General features: G+C 40.1%; 2 protein-coding genes and 1 pseudogene across 3 annotated transcripts in view; 2 read left to right on the top strand and 1 right to left on the bottom strand.

Annotated features, from left to right (window-relative positions):
* The window catches only part of LOC145486813 (stAR-related lipid transfer protein 3-like), a 190,717-nt gene that overhangs the window by 35,119 nt on the left and 131,130 nt on the right, over positions 1 to 24,468 (bottom strand). The gene's annotated exons all lie outside the window — the stretch shown is intronic.
* LOC145487866 (UBX domain-containing protein 4-like) lies at positions 76 to 7,581 on the top strand (annotated as a pseudogene). The gene is made up of 8 exons (XR_014049459.1): positions 76 to 99; positions 184 to 236; positions 749 to 803; positions 1,095 to 1,384; positions 3,545 to 3,647; positions 4,757 to 4,888; positions 5,535 to 5,725; positions 7,446 to 7,581. The product of XR_014049459.1 is annotated as a UBX domain-containing protein 4-like (transcript).
* On the top strand, positions 9,518 to 23,294 carry LOC145486805 (uncharacterized). Its single transcript, XM_081465519.1, has 2 exons — positions 9,518 to 9,603; positions 16,951 to 23,294. The coding sequence occupies exon 2, from the start codon at positions 16,965 to 16,967 to the stop codon at positions 21,003 to 21,005; it is 4,041 nt and encodes a 1,346-aa protein (XP_081321645.1). The 5' UTR covers positions 9,518 to 9,603; positions 16,951 to 16,964; the 3' UTR covers positions 21,006 to 23,294.

Below are 24,468 nucleotides of genomic sequence, written 5' to 3'. Positions count from 1 at the left end.
CAGACATCAGTCAGTAGCCCACCACAAGAACAGCCAGCAGCCGCCCAGACACAAGAACTCTCAAGTAGAGAAACAATGGCCAGACCAGGACCATCAGATGTAAGAACATAATTATTTACATTTACAGGTATCAGCTTGCATCTCAAGCTCATGTTAATTGCTTTAGTTTTATCCACTTCACAGGAGCCTACAGCTAGCATTGAACAGCACATGCCCTTAAATGAGAGAGTTGAAAGGTAACATTTATTTTTTTCAGTAGGTTGTTTTAAGAGTTCTTTGAAACCCACACTCACCTTTTCCCCCTCTGTAAGGTCTCCCCTCCCTCCTCTCACTTTGAAAGTGGGATTTTCTTACAAGACTCGCCATCTCCCTAGTGAAACCAGATTTTGACTAGTAAGTGACTAGCAACACAAAACAAATGCAATAAAATTATATTAAGTTAGCCAATCAGAAGTTTCTTCTTTTTGGAGCTTGGGTAGTATTCATTTCTCGACATAGAGTCTAGCATTTCCACTATTTTGAACAAGCTCCCCTCTCTCTTTCTCTCTCTTTCTCTCTCTCTCTCTCTCTCTCTCTCTCTCTCTCTCTCTCTCTCTCTCTCTCTCTCTCTCTCTCTCTCTCTCTCTCTAGTAGTCCCCCCCCCCACTCCCGTCTTAGAAGCCTTACTTGGGCCTAATAGTAGTGTAAGAGAGCTTTTATGGTAATTTATTGACTCACACTGATTGCCTTTCATGATTTTTATGCTTAGAGCAAAGTAACTTATTGAACAGAAAAGAAATGAGAAAGAAGATAATGAAAATCAGGTAATGTGAAGTTTTTTACATTGGAATATTTCTAGGATTAAAGGATTTTCTTCTTTGCTGACCAGTTCTGCTTGCAATTTCAGTTGTGTGGTGACATTATTTTTATGTATACAATTGTATATTGTGTAAGTAGTGGCATGTGATGAGTGTAACAAAGATTTTGTTATGGCCAAACATTTCACTGGAACTTGGCCAGGCTAAAGAATGTTGCTCATTATAAGGGAGACTTCATTAAAAAAGGGATTTATTACACGTATGTGAGAGTTCTTAAAGAATATATTTTCATCTTAGGAACTCAAGAAAAAAGAATTTGATAGACGTCATTTGGGACAAGAACTCAGTAAAGCCAAGTGTGACTGTGAAGAGAGGCAGGCACATGATATTGTTAATCAGATCAAGGAAGACAGAGCCAAGGAATGAGCCCCCAGAGAAGCTGTTCGGCAACAGATTGTGAGGGACAGAGCTGAGCGAGAGGCCAGGAGGCAAAACGAGATGCAAGAGAGGCAGCGTCCTCGGGCTGCTGCAGCAGCACCTTCAGGTGCCATGATGGGAAGCCATGAACAGCAGGGTAGAAGTGATTGGTATGTATAACATAATTATTTGTAGATTGTGCTTCTGGATCAACCACAGGATTTTCTAACAGGCAAAAAGAGTATGAAGAAAAATCTACCACTCCTGAGTTTAAGGGGACAGTGTTTTTTAATACCTATGTCTGGGAGCTTGCTATAAAGTTTTTAGTAATAAAAACAAACAACAACAAAAAAATGCCAAAAATGGTGAAATCATCAGCCAAAAATAATAATATTAAATGACAATAAGATACTTATATAGTGCTGTTTCCCCATAGTTCAACAGCGCTTAACAGATATAAATATCTGCTAAAAATTAACTAAGCTTACTAAAATTATCTAAAATTGACTAAATTAAAAAAAGTAAAGCCGTAATGAAATAATAAAAAATCAGCATCTTTAGTAAGCACTCAAGAAAAGATGCTTTTTGAGTCTACGTTTCAAAGTGTCAAGCATTTTGAGTCTACTTTTAAAAAGACAATTATACGGTAAATGCCGAAAGATTCAGAATTTCAGCAGAATTGCATTTTTGATTTCTTGAGAGGCTACACAGGTCACCAAATCAAATTTGATGATTTGGAATCTACATGTACTTCGATGCTTAAAATCTTACACTTTTTCTTGCACTGGTACTTGTTTTATTTTGTTCTCACTGAAAATAGTACATTCTGATTGCTTTCATTAGACTGTTTTCAATATATTAAAATTCAGCTTGCCAGTGAGGCCCACAAGACACAAACAACGGAAATTGAATGACATGTTTATTCATTTCTTTTGTTTGCATCCTCTAGGCCTCACTATCAAGCTTATTTTTAATATGTTGAAAGTGACCTATTAACAACATCAAGTTGTCATGGTCAAGTTTAAGGAAGCAAAGATTTGAGATTGTGCTTGTTATAACTGACTATCTTTAACACAAGTAGCTGGAGAGAAGAAACATCTGTCATCTGTACTTGTTTCTAACGGATATCCCTCCTCTTTTGTACAGAAGATCACAAGGGCACGAACGACCCCAAGAAGAGAGCCTGTCGCTGAATTTAAATCCACCGCCGTTTTACCGTATGTCCAAGGAGTTTCGGAGTCTCTCCGCCGCTGCCTAGAACAACAAGGCATTCGCACCGTCTTTAAGTCCGACACGACACTTCGGTCACACTTAGTGCAACCAAAGGACACTGTCAACCCGGCTAAACAAGATGGTGTTGTCTACAGGATTCCCTGTGAGTGCGGCAAAGTCTACATCGGGGAAACAGGGAGATCTATGCAGGAGAGGATCAAAGAACACGACAGGGATATACGACTCGCCCGTACCCAGACCTCCGCCGTTTCTGAACACACCCACGAGACCGGCCACTATCCTATCTGGAATGAGGTCAAGTTTATTGATCGAGATCCTCATTGGTACACACGTAGGGTCAAGGAAGCTATTCACATAAGACTTCACCCTAACAACATCAACAGGGATAGTGGAATTGAAATTCCTGAAGCATGGATACCCACGATCAAGAAACACAACAACAGGAGAACGGTACAACAACGGACCACTGAGGGAACAGCTACTCACCAGAACAATGGAACAATAGGAGGATCGAAATGCACCAATCACAGCCGTCCTTTGTGATATAAATGATACCGTGCAATCAGTCGACCTTATGGCCTGAAGAAGACTAGCAGTAAGCAGTCGAAACGTCGTGATCTACATCTCAAGTGACTACATCGTGAGACAAACGATAATACACTTTATTATTACAAGTAGTGGTATTTGTCAATAATTATAATTGTTATAATCATTATGGTAATATCATGGGTGACAAATTACTTCTTAATTTTGGCACAAAACTTCAGCATTAATTTGTGATTTCACATGTGATATTGCAAAAGTGCCATGGCAACATTTGGCACAAAATTTTTCAATACAATAAACAAGTCAAAAACCCTCGATTGTGAGAGTAACTATTTTTCCCTTATGATTTTAAAAGGTAAACAGATGGTATACTGTCTTGTGACAAAATATGTGTGAAATTATTTCCTAATTTCACTTGTTACCATTTTGATTCCCCACACAAATTAATTAGAAAAGCAAACTTTCGATAATCAGCCAGGACACTGCCCCTTTTAGTCAAAATAACACAGTGATTTAAAAAGAAAATGTATGTATCTTTTACTCTGTTCCAGCACCTCTGCACGCCTCCAGTTTCATCTTCCAGATGGTAGTTCTGTAATAAACACATTTCCAGCAGATTCATCATTGGAGACCATCAGGCAGTATATCATCACTGTAAGCTCTCTTCAAACAATAACCACAAAGCTAAATACATGTACACTATTTTTGTCTTTAAGTGTTGTATCAGAATTCTCCATACCTCCTCCATACTTCCTTCAATACATTTCATGTGGTTGGCTTATAATTATGTACATGTAAAGAGAATTTTGTTTTCAGTCAGCCATTTTCCAATGTGTTGAGGTTCCTCTTAATATAATGACTTACGTAGCTGCCCTTTATAAGTTTGTTTATATGTAATCACGTACAGAAAAACAAGTCCTCTTTCATTTTTATCACCATTCAGAACTTTCTGTTTTGCTTAAACTGAGACATCTTTCGTTCCCCACAATTTGAGAGCGGACATTTTACAGTAGTCACCCTTGAGCAAGTTTGATTTTTAGGAAGATAACCATCTACAAGATGACTATCCAAAAAAAAAGGCAAGGGAATGTCTATTTTCTCATGAATTATCCTATAATATGTCAAATTATTCTGACTCCCATTTGATTGGTGTTTGCTTATGGTCTGTTGGAGGACAGACGTATGTATTTTTTGCTTCTTTAGTGTAATTTCTATTATTAAAAAAGTAGATTTCATGTTGTTGTGCATCTGTTCAATAAAAGATCACGGAAGACATCAAAGGTGATAAGAACATCAGTGACACACTTACCTAACAACTTGTGTGCCTCTTTCTGTTTTGTTCTTACTACATTTTAACATCACTGTGATCTTTCACTGGACAGACATACAGCAACGTGGAATCTATTTGTTAAAGTGATGCCTAGCAAATTATGGTGGTCCCTGTCAATTGTAGTACTACCAGAATTTTAATTTGGTTTACCAGTATATTAAAATTCAGACACTATTAACCTTAGTCTCAGTAACTAAGAAAATACTGGTTTTGACCACAATTGCTACCAATCTCGTAATCTGATTGGCTAATTTGTTGTGGAAATTGCGAGGCTGTGCCTCGTGAGTCCACAACATTTTGACCACTGTCATGACGCGTATCGTTGTCAATAAGAGTACAGACCACACTTAACTACATTCGATTTGTTAAGTGACCAATTCATTCCTAATATTATTCCACCTTAAGCAACAAAGTTCTTTTCAACTGTCCTCAGCAACTTGGACCCAACACCAGCTCAGTAACACTGTACACTACCTATCCACGACAGGAGCTTTCTGATGAAGATCTGGTGAAGACTCTGGCTGATTTGGGCCTGGAACCAAGTTCGACTCTATTTGTTGCTTTGGTGAGTTTAGAGATCCGGATCCACTGAGTTAAGTTTTGCTTTGACAAAAACTTGATAACTAACATTGCTTTATTTAATTGAGAGGAAATATATCAATAAACTTACCCAATCCAGTTCATTGGACTCAGTTAAACATTTTTTACACTATTTGTGCATTTACATATAGCTCAAAATTAGCAACTAAAACATTTAGGTGGGGTGCTTTTTTCTCTAATTATGTCTGTCAGAACCCAATTTCATACAATTTGCTTTTCTAAATTGATTCAATCATTAAAATGAAATTCCTGCTGTCCTGTCTCAGTTTGACTTGTCAATTTCTAAAGCTCTTATCAACCATCATGTCATGTAAAAATCATTTATCAACCAAGCCACCTTGGCAGGAGTTTTTGTACTGACTTAGCTGCACACAACTATGTCAAGACCTTCTCCTGATATTCTCCCAGTACTACTCTACCCTTGGTTAATAGTACTACTGTGAAATGTGTCAGTTATTCAGGGAATGTCATGACTTTTTAAACTTGGGAACAAACTTCATGTGGAAGCGGTTTTTTCAAAGGAACAATTAAATCCTGGTTAAAATAGCAGGAAAGCTTCCAATTCAGGATATTCTTGACCAATAGCTGGAGTTCAAATCTTAATTTTGCAGAAAAGCAACAATGCCATATCACCATCAGGAAGCTTGTCATTTTCCGAACTGTTCTTGTGGATCCTTTGTCCTCTGTTTTCACTGATTAATTTCCTGAAGGCTTTTCTGTTTGGCAGTCCTGACCAACCTAGAGGAGCTCACAATCCTCCTCTGCGTAGACCAGATAACACATCACAACCGCAGCAGCCAAAGTAAGTCTTTGTTTCAATTCTTGGAGGTTTTTGTTTGTCACCTAAGCAAATCAATTCACTTGAAGTCTGGGTGAGGGGTTGGACTAGGGGATTTGGAAGGGGGTGAGGGTACAAAGAAAGAAAGGACTGGAAGTCTGAGTGAGGAGTGAGAACAAACTGGAAACCCTGGTGAGAGAGAAGGGGAGGGTAGGGAGGGGACTAAAAGCTTGCTTGAGGGGACAGAGGGGGAGGGACTGGAAGCCCAGGTGAAGGCCAGAGACGAGGGGAAACTGGAAGCCCAGGTGAGGGGGCAGAGTGGGCAGAAACTGGAAGCCTAGTTGAGAGGGGTAGGATTGGAAGCCTAGGTGAGGGAGGCAGACAAGGAAGTAACTGGGAGCCTGGGTGAGTAGGTAGAGGGGGGCACTGGAAGCTTGGGCTAGGGGGCCATGGGGAGAAACACTGGAAGTCCAAGTGGGGAGGGGAGGGACCCTTTTATCAAAGTGACAGATTCTTGGCAGAAATTGTCAAGAAAATTCCATTAAAAGTGTATCAGACTTGTTGTTGTGGTATCATGACTCAAGTTTATTTGTACTCCCAAGAGGTACTGCAGTAGTTGTAATAAACCCCTAACATGCTTGTACAGATTAAATTTTTAACAGACTTTTACAATTCTGGTTCCTTTTTCTGCTTATTTGTCCTTGCAGAAAATGCAATTTCTGATAATTTCACATCAAATTATTCATGCTAGTGTTGTCAGAAGACATATCTGCATTGGCTACAGAGAATTGATAATAATAATAATAATGATGAAAAGGTTCTTATTGCGCATTTAGAATTCTCAATGCGCTTACAATTGCATATGATTAAAAAGAATAAAAACCAAACTAAAAGATGCAATTATTAAAATCTATGACTAGGTTAAAAACTATTACAAAAATGAAATGTTTTAAGGTTCTTTTTAAAAATCGCTATACTCTCAGACGGTTTGATGTAGAAAGGTAGGTCATTCCAAAGTTTCGTGGCGTAGAAAGAAAAGGATCTTTGACCGTATGTACATGTTTTCATGTCCGGAACTTGTAAGAGTAATCGGTCAGATGATCGAAGAGAACAAGCTGGTTTATAGGCGTTAAAAAGAGAAGTTAAGTAGGTTGATGAAAGACCATTAAGGGCTTTGTAGATTAATGTAGGATCTTAAAAACGATGCGTGATTTGACAGGAAGCCAGTGCAAGTCCTTGAGGGCGGGAGTAATATGTTCTTTCCGCTTAGTTCCAGTAATCAGTCGCGCCGCAATGTTCTGAATTCGCTGCAGTTTATCATGCTCAAGCTTAGGGAGGCCTTAAAGTATACTGTTGCAGTAATCCAGGCGTGAAATGACAAAAGCGGTCATGATACATTTGAGATTGTCATGTGAGAGATATTTTCTCATCCGGCTTATTGATCGTATTGCCAGGATAGCCTTCTTACAAATGTCATTAACATGTTGTTTTAGGCTCAGTTCCTTGTCTAACATGACACCCAAATTGCGTACTTTGTCAGACAGTTCAATTGTAGTATTGCCAAATGAAAATCAATTAAGAACAGGATGTTGTGCAAAACAGGAAGTATTCTTTTTGGTCTTTTAATCATTTCCTTTATGTTCTTTATACGCATATAAATTTTCATAAAATGTGAAAGTTCCAAAGTCAGGAGCTCTCCCCCCCGGATTGTATGTTGATCAGTGCTCTTATTGTTTCTTGACAGCTCCACTGTATGTAGGAGAGTCCTGGGGGGTGGATCGTCTGTAAAGGAACAAGGGGGTATTCATCGACTTCACAACAGAGATGATGAAGATGATGATAACAACACATGGAATGGAAACTCCACTCAACAGATGTAATCTGAGATGATCCAAGAACCAGAATATATCAAGAAAAAAATTATTCTAGATTGGATTTTAGCAAATTGTGCCACTTTGTAAAACAAATTTTAGCGATCGGCTGCAGAATTGTAAATGTGTAAATGTGGAGGATAAGCCCAGTGACACAAAATGCTCTTTTAATCAGACCGATCACTTTCATCAGTTCGTTTGAGCATATAAAATGATAGTGTCAAAAGGTCTTTAATGCAGTATTACTCTATGTCATCCAATATTTCTGTCCAATTTTCGATGTGGCCAGGGGCACTCCTATATAAAAAGGATGGGGGTGCTTGTTATACCTTTTAAAGTGCCACTGTGATGATATTCTCAATATCCATTTCTTTACATTTTCGTACACATTAGGTCTTTCTTAGATATCTTGCCAAATTTCAATTTTCTACGAACATTGAAACTCGTGGTTTTTGGACCTTAATTTCGGAGAATTTACGGCCGCCATTAATTTTCCTTGTTCCAAGTCTTGGTTGAAAATTTGAGAAAATGACGTCATTTTCTCAAAAATACTGCACGGGTTTAAATTATGATAACAATTAATGTCAAAAATTGCACGAATATATGAGCCAAAGTGTTTGTTACTCTCTATGCGAATTGCTGTGCTAATTGTTATTATAATTTCAACCTGTGTGGTATTTTTGAGAAAATGTTGTCATTTTCTCAAATTCTCAACCAAGACTTGGAACAAGGAAAATTAATGGCGGCCGTAAATTCTCGGAAATAAAGGTCCAAACGACTTGAGTTCTAACGTTCGTAATAGATTGAAATTTGGCAAGAAATCTAGGAAAGACCTATTGTGTGCGAAAATGTAAAAAAATGGGTGTGGAGAATTTGATCATAGTGGCCCTTTAAGGGTTAAAAAAGCAGTTTTGGGGTGTTTAGCGTCAAAAGGTCCACAGTGAGAGCTTTTGCATTACCTTTTAGGGTATTGAGCTGAAAAAAATATTACAGGAGATAATGCATTGTTTTACAACTGGTGCATCTTAGGGGTGGAAAAGAAATCAAGCCACGCCCACAAAACAGGATCTTGGTAACTATTAGGGGCTCTTTTCAAAATTTGTGACGAACACTGTTCTTTTTATATGGGAATCCCCCCCCCCTCCCCACCCATTGATAAGTAGAAGCTTCTATGTTCACTTAAGTGCTTAAGAGGTTTCTCAATGGCGTTGGACAGACCACAGTTCATTCTCATGTCTAGTGTATTAAAGTAGTAAAGCAAGTAAGATATGAGGCCCTTTAATATGATTCCAGAAGTTGTGTAAATCGTTTCGTGATAATCTGGTACAACAAATCTTAAGAAATGACGAAGACCTTTAGCAGTCAGAGTGGAATGATTTTATTCAAGGTGGCTGATACAATGTAGTTGTGATTAACTTGAGAACAAAAGGCCAAGGGACTAAGAATTTCTCTGCAGAGACTGAGCGAACAAATGAATTTCAATACAACATTTTGAGTTGAAATAATTATTATTTCGTTGGCTTTCAAGCTCCAGACTCCAATTTCCGGTTCTTATTGATATTACACTGCACTTGTGATAAAATTTGGTGAAATTCGGCGTCCGAAAAGGTCTGGGACGAGTGTGAACTCAACGACGATGTTGCGTTTTTTTTTAACAATTAAAATATGAAAATGTAGTTAAATATCAAGTGCAGATCGCAGTTTGGACTCTCGTTTTGTGACTATCGTTTTTCTTATAACCAGGCTAGTGGCTTCTTGAATATAAAGTAAGATATTAGACCGGGTGTTGTTGTTGTTGCCTCTTCTCTCCCATTACTCCCCTTCCCATTCATGCAAATTTAGCAGAAATCACGTGATAAGGTGCTGAAAATAGTAGTTAACGTCAAATCACGAGACGCCTTGGAAAGCACTTTTACTTTCGATTCTTTCGTTGTATAAGAAGAGTCTTCCGTCCTTGAAAACTGTGCGAACGTTGAACTTATCGCTAGCTTGCTGAATTGTTGATAGAGAAACTTGGAGACTTCGGAAATTGTGAGTATATATAAATTGTTGTTGATAGTTCACTTCTTTCCTCAGCCGTAATTTCACGCATCACAGCCACCCAAATCAGACTGCGCCAGGACAAATCTGAAAGGATTTAATGTGAAATCGAAGCAAAGATTAACAAACCCAATAACTGCAGTTAAATCTTGTTCGGTAATATCACTGAATAGCCAACTGTTAGTATTGGTTTCAACTGGATATGGTAGCCCCGGCGATTGTGAGGAATCGAAAGCTGAAATTTCAACATCGCGTGATGTCTAAAGTAAGCCATACTTCCGCTTTCAAAATGAAGAATACATGCAGAAATTTGTTTGATCATGAAGCATATGACGGATGAAACGTAAAAATTAACAAAACTTCCAGGGATCAATCGCCCTCGTCTTACGTTGACGTTTTTGTTTAGTTGTAGGTGACTGATCTGTCTCCCGCTAGTTGGGGTCCTAACTATACTATTTTTATGTTTTATTTGTTTCATATACATAGCCTCACGAACTTCTGGTTTTAAACGGATAAAGCTACCCTTTATGTGTGTGCGTGTGTGTTGCTTGCGAAGAAATCAACAAAAGTATGCAAAGCGGAGTAGAACGTTGTTTCGTTCACGAAAGAACGTGCGTTATTTTGAGCCCGTGCATGAATCATCGTTGTTTGCCAGTCTGTTTACGTATTTGCATATTCTATCAGTTTTTCGCAATCAGCGTCCTTGTGACGGTTACCGTAGATTTTGAGCTGTAGTTTCGTTTTGCTGTAACTCTCTTGAGCCACCGCGTAAGTGTTAGCCATCAGGCGTCGAACTGCTTATGTTTCTTTCGTTTAGTTTCATGTTACGTTTAGTCACGCCTTTGTATATATTTCTAGATTTCGAAGTAACTACCGACGAATGGAATTAAATTGTTGTGACTAAAGCGTCGACTGATACTTAGATAACGGTGAATTGTACAGCGAGCGAAACAAACGTGCTCAACATGAGCCCATTTGGTTGACCTTTAGTCGGCTAGAAAAATCTCTACAAACGAAACTCTGGCACCCAGTTTAATCATTTAGAAGTATAGCTGACCCGGGTAGCTAGATTTTCACTTCGGGATTCGGGGTTGACTTTGTACGAGTGGTTGTATAAACCACACAAAAAGGAAACGGTGGTGTAGCCTGCGAAACCGCCCCCGATCCCTTCGCTCGCCGAATTCTTCTGTCTCGCGATCGCCGAAATTTTTTTCCGTCCTCAACGGGAGCCTGTTCGCAGGCTAACGGTGGTGAGGCGAAAGTTTGGAAGCCAGGCTTCCCGGTTCACTGTGCACCCTTAGGCACTAAACAAATCGAGCGCTATTGTTTTCGGGGCTTAAAGAATGACCTCTGTTGGTTTAGTTTTTGTGAGAGAATGAAAACAACATGTTGGTTCTTAGTGAGAAGTGATGTGAATCTGGAGTCGGGCTATTTTCAGCCCGGGGGGGGGGGTACTTTGGGAATTTCTGGGTGGGGGTGTGCCGCTGGGACCCTGGAACCCTTAGCCTATACCAGAGCTAGTTCAGCTGAATTTTGCTACCCTATACTAGAGTAAACTCCCCAAATCCCCCCATCTATCGACACTGTTGAGGCTGATTTGCGTAAATTTAAACCTGCCGATTTGATTTTTTTATATTTTTGAGTGACAATTCCCGGTTTCCTTAGTCTAGATAAAATCTTCAACCAACTAGTCAGTTTTGTGAAAAATTATACCCTATTCTAGACTCAAACTCTCTAATTTATATACCCTACCCTAGAGTAAACTGCTTGAAAACCATACCCTTCACAGCGGCACATACCTATATAGCCCATATATGGCAGCGCCCCCCCCCCGGGATTTTCAGCCAAAGCTGTTCTCCACTTTAATGTATTTGCTTTACGTCACTTACCGATTTTGACAGATTTTGATGTACCTTTTGGACGATTCTAAGTTAGCCTCCCAAGCAGACGCTCTTAGGGCTCGTCACGCATTCCTTCCTACAAACGTCGAAGGAATGCGTGACAAGCCCTGAGAGCGTCGTCTGCGTGGGAGGCTAAAATAAACTCCGAGCACGACACCGAAAATTCGACTGGCATGTTAAACAAATAAAAGGAGAAATCCCATATTATACAACTTGACTGCCATTTTAAACAGATTCAAGGATAAATCTCATATTATACAAGGGATCAGGTACTTCCAATCTTTTCCCTTCCTTACCGGCTATAAAGTTGATTTCTCGATCTGAATCTTATCACTAGGGATTTACGTATCCCAAATAGTTCACTCTCCTTTCCTTTAGAAAACTGATTAAAGAAACATTTCCTTTCTTCTTAAAAAAAGAGAAATGTTTTCAGTCTTTGTGACCTAGCCGGTTTCTTTTTTATTATTTTTCGGTCGGCCGATTGTACTTTTAGGGAGGCGCGGTGGCCTCATGGTTAGTGCGCTCGTCTCCGGATCGAGCGGTCCGGGTTCGAGCCCTGGCCGGGGACCTTGTGTTGTGTTCTTGGGCAAGACACTACGCTCACAGTGCCTCTCTCCACCCAGGTGTATAAATGGGTACCGGCGAACTTAATGCTGGGGGTAACCCTGCGATGGACTAGCATCCCATCCAGGGGGGAGTAGAAATACTCCTAGTCGCTTCATGCTACGGAAACCGGGATAAGCTCCGGCCTGATGGGCCACGTGGCTCGCATGCAGACTTTACCTTTACCGATTGTGCTTTTTGTACTTTTTTGTACTTTCGATTGTACTTTTAAGACTTTTGCGGAGATTCCGAAGAATCTCCGTTTCTCTTATTTCTAAAAGCAATTTAAGCTGACTAAGGTTTGCTATCTTCGCTTATGTTGCTTACACTTCGGTATTATTGTTTGCCGAACAGACGCCCTTGTCTCGATCATTCCTCTCTCTAGCTGCCTCAACTTATGTTTTGCATCCAGACGTTTTAGACCTTGTTTGTACATGTAATAAATTTTAAAATAAAAATAGAGTAGTTTACAGCGAATACCTGAAATGAACATAAATTGAGAGCCGAAACACAGTCATTGTTCACAATACAGGGAGGTACGTAGAAGCTAGCAGTTGAGAATTGACACTGGTCGCGTTACAACTGGTCCCAAACAACTAGACAAAATCCGATACTACGAAGTAAGGTTCAAGGATAGCACGACAAAAACCCTATATAACCTGAGGCAAAATTGATTACAGCCTGTGATCACGGAAGACAGGTATTTTAGCCTCAGAACACAGTCAGTTTTTGAATTGTTAAATTTTTACTATTTTCAGACAGTGCTGCTTTTATATTCATAGCTGTTTCAGAATGTCACAAGTTGGAAACTTAGTTCGTACATATACATGTCGCATTAACATTTGTACTGAAACCCAGCTAAACTATAAAAAGGCATGCCAGAACCCACAGATAACCTTAAGGAAAAACATTTTCGCGCTTAGCTTGACCTTTGGTTGCAGCTATTCATGCAGTTAGTTCTTGGAAAGGGGACAACAAGTTTGTTTTCCGAGTCCCTCAGAGAATAGCTTGATTCAATTCGCTTTATAAATTTAGACGTGGGATATTCCGGAACAAGACCGTTTAAAGACTTGAAAACCATTAAGGCGTTCTGAATTTGACGTTGAGTTTTTAAGTCTTTCCAGCTGAGTTTGTGAAACAAAGGATCGACATCTACGTCATAGTTTGATGAAGTTATAACACGTGCAGCACGGTTCTGTGGTTTTTGTAGCTTTTTAGATAATGTTTTGCCACAATTACGCCAGACAAGGCTGAAGTAATCAAAGTGAGGTTGAGCTAGAGAGTTGTAAATATTAAGTAGGGTGGATTGAGGCACGAATGGCTTAACTCGCTTTAGTACTAATACCGTAGTCCTCTAGAAGCGTAGCCAATCAAAATGCAGGATTTGCATTAGTCCACTAGTTGGGTGATACTAAATCTGGATAATGCAGCTGATACTTATTTACATTGATCATATGATGTCTCGTTCAAATTATAACCACTAAGACAACAATTGTTATCATTCTTATACAAAAAGACCAGGGTCTTGGTAAAGGGCAGGATGACTGCAATGACCATGGATTGAAGATTGTTTTGTTCTGTCAGTACATGTTTGGTGTAAGCTTTTGCTGACTCAGATGGTACAAATCTGAGCTAATCTGGAAATTATGATTACCAGTACTGTTTTCCTTGTGAATATATCTCGTTTGAATATATATTTATTCCTATAAAGATGAGTTTCTGGAGTCGAACTAGTTCAAAAACATTTAATCGCTACTCGGAGTTTCATGCTTCTAATGAAGCAGAGGTCGCGACCCCACAGACAAAAGAAACATACATCGGACTGTGTGACACAACGTTCAAGGAACGTTACAGAAACCACACGTTCTTTCAGGAACGAACGCTACAAAAATGTAACCTAACTTAGCAAGTACATATGGGGTCTAAAGGAACGGAAAATCAATTATCAAATTAAGTGGAGAAAAGTAAAGCAAGCTAGGTCGTATTCAAATGTCAACAAAAAATGTAATCTTTGCCTATGAAAGAAATATTTTATAATTTGTAAACCGGAAATGTCGACACTTAACCATAGAAACGAAATGACATCGACCTGCAGACATTCTAAGAAATTCTTGTTAAGTACCGCGTTTAACTAATATAGATTCACCCGACCGTTTAGCGTTTTTTCCGTCCAATCACATCCCGACATGTCGCGTTAGTAAGCATTGTTCTCCATTTTCAAATTTGTATATCTTTACATGTAACCGTTATTGCTGTCAGTTGCCTGATGATTGCTGCATTAGAAGCATGAAACTCCAAGTAGCGATTAAATGTTTTTGAACTAGTCCGACTCCAGAAACTCATCTTTATTCACGGCTCTGGTTTTACCATCGAGCACTTTTATAGCACATGAAGTCTTCAGTTTTTCCACTGGTAGTCATATTTATTCCTATATATATCTCCCCTTTGAGGTCTACTTTGCTGACAGATTTCTTGGTCACTTTTTCTCCGACTTTAGGGACCGTTCATTTTTTATAAGGTAGGGGGGGCTGGTGGGATTTGGGGGGGGGGAGCCATGCGAAAAAAAATGGCTTTCGAGGGGGGGCCATCCCAAAAAAATAAGGGAAAAAGGGGGGGTCACGTGAAATATTTTAGTAAAACTTTAAAATGGCATGATGTTTGAATATCAAAAAAATTGCTATAGAATAAACATAGAAGGCAGGATACAAATTTATTACAAACTTTCCTTCTGCTTTAAAAAAACGTTTGGTGACAAAAAGCATTTGTAGCTACTGAAAAGAAGTATTTAACACTGTTATTTTCGAATGCAACTTTCACTGGCACTCATCTTCATCTCCGCTGTCGTCGAGTTCTTCGTCGCCGCTTGCGCTGCTATGGGAGTCTCTTTCACCAATGCTACAAGAAGCAGCAATGCTTTCCGTCAGAGTGTACTCTTCAAGGTACATGAAGGTGTAAACATAATCTCTGACTTCCCGCTCAAGGTTGGTGGTGATTCTGCTTCTTGCAGCATTGGTGAAATAATTTCCTTCCAAGAGCTGTGCGATGTATGGCCCATCTCTTCTAAATATCGACGTGGCAACATCCTCAACTTTAAGACACTCTTCCGGGACGGCCGTTCTAGGAGGGTACACAAGGCATTGTGGAAGATCATTTCCTAGCGGGTTTCCAACACAGATTCCACAAACTCGTTGGACGTTGTTTTCAGTCCGCTTCCTCTTTCTTTCATTTGACTTTCCGCGGTTTTCTTTTTTCCTTCTCCTTTTGTTGATGTGCTGTTTGAGTATGCCTTTGAATATGCTGTTATAATTGCTCTTCTTATTTTCTAGTGCTTCCATGTCCTGCGTGACCTTCGTCAACTTAGCTTCTATACATTTGATCTGTTTTACATTAAAACTGTAGGCAAATTCTTCGCCCTGCTTTAAAGCAAACCCATTGGACTGAAAGAGTGTGGAATCGTGTTCCTTTACATCTTTCAATATGACATTCAACTTTTCCACCATTGCTCTGTGCTCTTTGATGGAGAAGTTTAGTTTTCTTCCATCACTGGGCTCCAACTGGTACCCTTGCATGAAAAACTCACTCGCCCTTTCTGAACAGCCATCCGCACTTAGAAAGATTGCTTCTTTTGCTTGTAAGATGTCAAACTGCCTGGATCGTTCAGCTGTAAACCTTTTCTTAAATGACTCGTCGCTTTCGCCATTATTGCGCATTTTGGAATGAGCCTCTTTCATGATGCTCATGTAGTAATGCGCTCTTTCCCCGATTGGATTAACAATATAAAGAAGAAAGAGCATGGAAGTGGCAGGCTGGTTTTATCTGACCCAGAGAGCGTTGCTCTATTTGCAGATAAGTTTATTGTCAAATCGAAGTTTGTGGTGGATTATCTTCAGCATCTTGAAGTGCTGGAATTTAAAAGGAAAAAGAGAGCAGAAGAAAAGGCAAAGTTAAGTAGGGAGGATTATCCTTGGACTGAGTTGTGCGAAGATCTAACCAAGCTTAAAAAGCTACGTGTTTCAGAACTAAACAAGTACTCAAACCACCACGGGCTGAAGCAGCATTTGAAAAGCAGCAAGAGTGAGAAAGTAAAGGCAATTGTAAGACATTCATGCTTGTAGCAGAAGAGTCCTCTCAGAGCTGGCCAACCAACACTGAGAAATGCCAGGGCAGTGACACAAAATGACAACAGGGCAAGTGCTGACAGCAGTGAAAGGGATGAAAGTGACAATGATGAGTATAACAGTGATGCCATTGACTCTGGGGGAGAAGATGACTCAAGTGACGTCATTCTTGCATTCATCAATTCAGATGAGGAAGATGCCAATGAGAGGCCAAATGCCACACGCTCAGGGCGAGCCATAACTAGGAGATCCGAAATTGACTTCTCTTTCTTTTGATTTGTTTTTTAAACAACAGCTCTCTGTCGTATAGAGATTGTAAATATTGTCTTCATAGTGAGCACAATAACGTGAGGTAGGGGGATAATAGAGAAATATTAAAAAAGTTGAAATCTAAATATTTTTTGTTCAATTTTTTTTTTTTGGGGGGGGGGCATCCCAAAAAATGACCGCTATAAGGGGGGCCATGTGAAAAAATTGGTAAGCTGAGGGGGGGTTATGCGATTTTTAAATGGTGCTTCCCAAATCCCACCAGCCCCCCCTCCCTCATAAAAAATGAACGGTCCCTTAGGCGAGGGAGGGATATTTGATACAGATCAGGACATAATCATGATTTATATTGATGGCTACTCGGTCATAAACACAAGTTTCTCAGAAGTTTGTTTGCAATTTTTTAAGCTGTTTAAGGTTCATTAATGAAGAGTTTCACTTTTACTAAGGGTTCCGACTCCAAATGACCAAGAAAATGGCCACTGCAACAGAATACACTACAGAGCAACTGAACTACTATAGGATTTGTTATGTTGCCACTGATATTCTACCTGAGAATCTCCGATCAATCTTCAAACGAGAATGGGACAACCGTTACATAGCAACAATGGGAGAATGGAAAGACGAGCCGCGGAATGGAATGGACTTTTACAACGCGGAGTCCCCGAGAAACAAAAGACGAAATGCACATCTCTTGAAAACCATGACCAACGGAAATAGATCTGAATGGGATTGTACCATGCTTTTTTACGCTATTCTTTTCTCTGATTGTATTGGCCACACCCTAAATCCTGTTGTGGAATCAAGTGTGGATGATCTCAGAAGATTTCGGAATGAAGAATTTGCTCATATGTCACAAGGCCAGCTCTCAGATGGAGACTTTCAAAATGCTATGCGCAAAGTTCGTGCTGCATTTCAAGGACTCGGTCTTTCCACTCTGCAAATTCAAGACCTCGCAAACCAGACAACGTTTCCCACAGAGGAGTTAAGAGATGTCTTAAACAAAGTTCAGGACCTAAACAAAGAACTACAGGAAAAAGAAAAACAACAACAGGGCCTTAAAGATCAGCTAAAGGAAACCGAAGAGCAACGAAAAAGCCTTGCACACCAGCTACAAGAGAAGGAAGAAAAACGGCAAAACCTTGCAGATCAGTTACAAGAAAGGGAACAACAACGAAAGAGCCTTGAAAATCAACTACATGTTGAGGAAGAGCATCGGCAGGGTCTTGAAGATCAGCTAAAGGAAAATGAAGAACAACGAAAGAGCTTAGAAGATCAACTCGAGGAAAATGAAGACCAGCGAAAGATTCTTGTGGATCAGCTACAGATCAAAGACGTGCAACGACATGACCTTGTTGATCAGCTGCAGCAAAGAGAAGAGCAACTACAAGTCCTTGAGGATCAATTACAAAATGAAACTCCCTCATTTTGCATTCTTCCCCCGAAACCTTCACACGACATCGCAGGCCGAAACAGTGAGGTAGTTGAAATTACGCAACAGCTCAAAAAGCTTAAGCAGGCTGCTGAAAAAACCCTAAGTCACCTGTACATCTCCGGGAATCCTGGAAGTGGTAAATCTCAGCTGGCCGGTCTGGTAGCGAGGCAATTTTTCGACCATGCCCAAAAAGATCCCAACGCTAATGCTTTTGTGATGACTTTAAATGCTGAAAGTCTAGACACACTACTGGAATCGTATTTCTCGTTTGCTCGCCATTTGAACTGTCCGGAATATGCAGTCACAAACATCTTTCAATCCAAGGATTTGCAGGCAGACGAGAAGATTATCCATCTTGAGACGCTGATAAGCACAAAAGTTACTTCTTACTCGTCGTGGCTACTAGTAGCTGATAATGTCAAAAGTATTTCTCAAGTGCTTATTCATTTGCCAGGACCCGGAAACGAGCAGTGGGCAAGAGGACAACTCCTCATAACGACACAGGACACTGCGTCGATCCCATTACCAAGCTCTTTCATTGGTCACATCTCTGTGAAAAAGGGTATGAAGCCTGACGATGCCGGTTCTTTATTAGCCAATCTCTCAGGCATCGCTGACAGCGATATGGAAAGAAAGGTTGCCGAAGCATTAGACTTCCAGCCTCTTGCACTAGCAAGCGCCGCTACCTATGTTAAGCAACTTCGACAGAGCAAAACCTCACATTTTGGCTGGAACGAATACCTAGAGAAAGTAGGAAAGGGCCAGCGTTTAACCACTGAGACCATCCTTGCTGACACCAATCCAAGCTACCCAAAATCCATGACAGAAGCAACAACATTAGCCGTTAACAAAATTTTGCAATCGGACGAAGTCATCAATCACACGCTCAGTTTCCTTTCCTTGTGCGCACCCGAACTACTTAGTCAAGACATCGTGATTAATTACATTCTCACTGTAGATGAAGAAATGCAAGATAAAGAGATGATCATCATGAGGCTCCAAAGATGTTCCCTGATTTTACTTGAAGAGGAGGATGGTGACATCTACATTGGCCTGCATCAGGTTGTGCGTGATGTTATCCAGTCCTCAATAAAGGAATATCCTAAGAGTGCGCAGCATGAAGCCGTGAGTGAAGCAATTACAGCTTTCAGCCAGTTCATAGACGATTCATTACCAGAGAATCAGTGGCTATATATTGATGCTGTTGGAAAAACCAAACGTGTTGCTCCGCATTTAAAATGCTTGATTATGAAAATTGAAAATGAAAACATTCCTCGCATCATTAAAACTGGAATTGAGATGTTGAAGCTCGGCCAAACTTGTAAACATCATTGCGACTTTAATTCGGCAAGGAAATACTATGAATATTCTTTAGAGACTTTTCTAGAAAAGAACGGGTCTGACAATGTCGATGTTGCAACTACTTACAGTAAGTTGGGTTCTGTTTACCAAGAGTTAGGCGACTTTGAACAGGCCAAGGAGTTTCAGCATCGTGCTCTAAATATTCAACTGAAGAAGCTCGGACCAGACCATGTCCATGTTGCAACTACTTACAGTAACTTGGGTTCTGTTTACCAACAGTTAGGCGACTTTGAACAGGCCAAGGAGTTTCAGCATCGTGCTCTAAATATTCGACTGAAGAAGCTAGGACCAGAGCATGTCCATGTTGCAACTACTTACAGTAAGTTGGGTTCTGTTTACCAACAGCTAGGCGACTTTGAACAGGCCAAGGAGTTTCATCAGCGTGATCTCGATCTTTCCATGAAGACCTTCGGACCAGAGCATGTCGATGTTGCAACTAGTTACAGTAACTTGGGTTCTGTTTACCAAGAGTTAGGCGACTTTGAACAGGCCAAGGAGTTTCAGCATCGTGCTCTAAATATTCGACTGAAGAAGCTCGGACCAGAGCATGTCCATGTTGCAACTACTTACAGTAAGTTGGGTTCTGTTTACCAACGGTTAGGCGACTTTGAACAGGCCAAGGAGTTTCAGCATCGTGCTCTAAATATTCAACTGAAGAAGCTCGGACCAGACCATGTCCATGTTGCAACTACTTACAGTAAGTTGGGTTCTGTTTACCAACAGTTAGGCGACTTTGAACAGGCCAAGGAGTTTCAGCATCGTGCTCTAAATATTCGACTGAAGAAGCTCGGACCAGAGCATGTCCATGTTGCAACTACTTACAGTAACTTGGGTTCTGTTTACCAACAGCTAGGCGACTTTGAACAGGCCAAGGAGTTTCAGCATCGTGCTCTAAATATTCGACTGAAGAAGCTCGGACCAGAGCATGTCGATGTTGCAACTACTTACGGTAACTTGGGTTCTGTTTACAAACAGTTAGGCGACTTTGAACAGGCCAAGGAGTTTCATCAGCGTGATCTCGATCTTTCCATGAAGACCCTCGGACCAGAGCATGTCGATGTTGCAACTACTTACAGTAACTTGGGTTCTGTTTACCAAGAGTTAGGCGACTTTGAACAGGCCAAGGAGTTTCAGCATCGTGCTCTAAATATTCAACTGAAGAAGCTCGGACCAGACCATGTCCATGTTGCAACTACTTACAGTAACTTGGGTTCTGTTTACCAACAGTTAGGCGACTTTGAACAGGCCAAGGAGTTTCAGCATCGTGCTCTTAATATTCGACTGAAGAAGCTCGGACCAGAGCATGTACATGTTGCAACTACTTACAGTAAGTTGGGTTCTGTTTACCAACAGTTAGGCGACTTTGAACAGGCCAAGGAGTTTCAGCATCGTGCTCTTAATATTCGACTGAAGAAGCTCGGACCAGAGCATGTACATGTTGCAACTACTTACAGTAAGTTGGGTTCTGTTTACCAAGAGTTAGGCGACTTTGAACAGGCCAAGGAGTTTCGTCATCGTTCTTCAAACATTCGAAGAAAAAAGCTGAAACCAGCCCATGTTGATGTCATAAATAATCTTGAAAACATGGTTACTGCTGAGCAGGCGTCAGTTGCGCTACCACCGTTCTCTGAGAGTAACAAACCTTCAGGAGTTATGGAGCAAAAACAGCACCGCCGTGTTAGAAGTAAACGTTGCAGAATACTTTGAACGATTTACAAAGTGCGGCGGGTATCCTTACATTACTCCAATTTTCTTAAGTTATCAGTATATTCCAAAATTGTCAATTTTCGGTATTTTTAGATAGATTTTTCAGTTGAAACAAAATTTGACGGCAAAAACCTGATGGTTAACAATGTTATGAATGAAGCTCGATTCTCTCTGTCTATTGCTTCTAATTGATAGCTGTCATCAGGTTGTCACTCAGTTGCGGGATAGAGTAAAAGTCATGTGGCACGTGCGCAAAGGGTTCGCTGTTGCGAGAGAGTTTCGTGTTGGGTCTTCCGCGTGTAGTTCTACGGTTTTCGGTTTGGCAAATTGTTAGCTAATACTTTTCATGCCCTCAAAGAAGAAACACGAAAGGTCGTGTTCTTTTTCTAATGCGAAGAAGGTACTCCAACGGAAGAAGTCGTCAAAATCTTTCAGTAAGAACTGGGCCGAGGCGCTAGCCGCAAGCGTCAATGGATCGTAATTTGAACAGGAGAATGTTTTTTTGCACAGATTAAGGAAAGCGAAAGGGAAGAAGAAAATAAAAACCTTTCAAGAAGAAAATAAACCTTTCAAGAAGAACGGCAAGAATCAGACATAAACGCAGAAGCCACGATGACTTCCTTTCTGATTTTCTCGAGCGGGTTGCATGCTACCACGCTTTTTCGTTGTTTATAATTCAGCCTGCGGCATCCCTAAGCCTTTTCTATTGAACGGTAAAAAGTAATAATGAAAATGAATGTATCTTCGTTTTTTGTTAAACAACTGATAGTAATGCGCCGCTAAAGCGTGTTGGTCATTTGGGATATACTGATACCTTAAGCATTTTGCATTTTGTGCTTCCAAACAATTTTAAAGAAATTGAGACCGACAATTTGCTAATGAAACAGTTGGAATGAAGAGCCGTCCGTTTTACGAGATTCATAGGCCAGACTTTACCGTTGGGATATTACGGTATAATCAAAGCTATAACAAAATTTATTAATCTATCGTTTGCAAAATGCGCGAATGTGATTGGTTCTCGGCGAGTCTCTTTGTCACGTAATGGAGCGTTTCCATTTACGTGGTCAGCAGCCATGCAAATGTTTAGAACCAAAGAAAGTGTTTACACGAGAAAAGAGTTCAACTCCCACAGGATTGGTTTGGTACATCAACATGGCCGCTGCTATGGCTGCCGTGACGTCATGTGAAAATACTCTATTAGCGGACGATAACTTGGTGTACACCCAAATTGTAATCGGATACAAAAAATTGGACACCTAGGCCATTCGCGCATCAACTACGCGCGCTCTATATCTTACTTCTTAATGTTTCCCAGGTGTTTGTAAAATTGTTGGAAATTACTGCTGAGTTTTTCGCTCAAAAAAAAAAGCTCTTAGGGGCTTCTTCATGCCCAAATTTGTTATTGATACGATTAATTAGTAATTGGGCCTCGTGTCGTACAATTCAGAGAGTAAACGTATCTGTCAAAATTCTCGATTGTGATTGTTGGTTCTCTGCGCACCTATTTGTCACGTAATCGGGCGCGTTAAAGGCTTCCATGATGTTTCCTACAGTTTTTTAGACTCATGGAAAGCGCTACAGACGTTTTTGGTCAAAAGAAGTTCTCAAAAGACTTTGTTAATTTCGAAATTTGTTATGGATACAATTAATTAGTAATTGGCCTCGTGTCGTACAATTCAGAAGTAATCGTGCTCTTAGTTTCAAATCGGCCTCTCGCTTCGCGCTAGTCCAATTTTGAAATTACTCGCGCGATTACTCCCTGAATTGTACTCCACTCGGTCCAATTACTATTACTCATCATAGTCGTAATGTGATTTCAAATTCGTATCCTGCTACGCGCTTGTCGAATTAGAAGTTCTTGCCCCATTACTCCTCGAACTGTATTTCACTCAGTCCAATTACTATTACTAACAATACAACTTCAGTTCAGTTCTGTTACTGATTACGATTGATAGTTCAGCTTTTTAAAATGATACTATTTATATTGAAAATGGTATCTTTTGTTTGATTAATCTCTTCAGTATCGGGAAAATGCCTATAGTTAAAGCTTGTTCCCAAACACAGCAAATAAAATGATTCAAGGGAATAAACCAAGTACCGTAAACTGCCACTTATAAGCCCTTCCGCTTATAAGTCCTTGCGGTTGTAGACCCATCTGCCTGTAAACAAAACATGACTTCCGATTATAAGCTCTTCCCGAATATAGGCCCCCTTCTAGTTAAATAAAATGAATTCGATTTATTATAATGTTTTAAAGTTCAATTTAACGGCCAGTACATGAAAGAAGTATTTCGATCAACACTACTGTAGCTCATTTCTAAATGTTTTTTTTATTTATCTCGCTTAAAGTCCCCCCCCCCCTCCCCCTAAAGCTCCCTCGGATATAAGTCCCTCCGTTTATAATCCCATCCAAAACCCCTTACGAAGTTGTATAAGCCCAGGGCTTTTATAAGCGGCAGTTTACGGTATTAGGAGTGGTATGGCCGAGAAATCCACTAGATATCTCTCTGGTTTCCTCGAGCGTTTTTGCAGTTTCCTGAATGTTTATTTAACTTATCTTAGCACACGAGCAACATCTCGATCTAAGTCGAGAATTTTGCAGCTGAAAAGACCATTTTGGTATTCTCGGTATTGGACTGGAACTAGCTTGCAACTGAGGCTAATGCGGGGAGTCTTTTCAAATGTAAATAACATTTCTCTCTTTTTAATGATATTCCGCCCCATGAGCCTCCATTGCAAGCTAGTTCCAGTCCAATACCGAGAATACAAATATGGTCTATTGTCATGTCCCACGTTGCAGAGGCACAACTGCCCATCTGTGATTTAGGTTATGCTTAAGGTGGCTCAAAACAGTTTCCAGCACTTTCCAAGACGTAGATTTTGATGGGTCGTTATAACCACTCTGTATCGATTGACTTACAATCATGGTATCGAAAAACTGCCCAATCATCGCTGAACATGGTGGTGTTAATTTCATGGCACAATCGGCAACCATAGCAACAGTATGACCTGCTAAAAGCACCCGTAAATTTAGCTTTAAGCGCATAACTCAAAAATGTGCTGGGTTATAAGCGCTTAAACCAGACTTGTGGGTATTTTAAGGATGACCACAACTTTTTTACCAATTATTGGGCATTTGTGTGATACCATTACTGTAGCATCACTTGTTAAAGAGTGGTTGCATTCATCTTTCAAAGTATAGCTGTTACAAAAGAACTGGAAACTGTTACCAGCCTCCTTAAGTCATTGCTATCAAGGAAAGTAGCGATCGTACCTGCTGTTGAAACACTTTACTTTAATTCAAAATCAGAAATAGATACTGAGCTAGTTTTTTGTTTGTTTTCGAACTGTTGGTCATACTTTAAAATGAGCTTGAAAGTGTGAACAAAAAACAACTAATAACATGTATGATTACTCCTAAAGTAAGGATTTACTCTTCACAGTATTGTCAGTATTATTTGAA

This window comes from Orbicella franksi, chromosome 5, assembly GCF_964199315.1.
Source record: "Orbicella franksi chromosome 5, jaOrbFran1.1, whole genome shotgun sequence".
Lineage (NCBI taxonomy): Eukaryota > Metazoa > Cnidaria > Anthozoa > Scleractinia > Merulinidae > Orbicella > Orbicella franksi.
The sequence above is the reverse complement of the archived record's forward strand: the minus strand, read 5'-3'. Positions and strand labels throughout refer to the sequence as shown.

Bases quoted from the DNA above. Each gene is read 5' to 3' on its own strand.
- LOC145486805 (XM_081465519.1), top strand. From the start codon at position 16,965: ATGACCAAGAAAATGGCCACTGCAACAGAATACACTACAGAGCAACTG.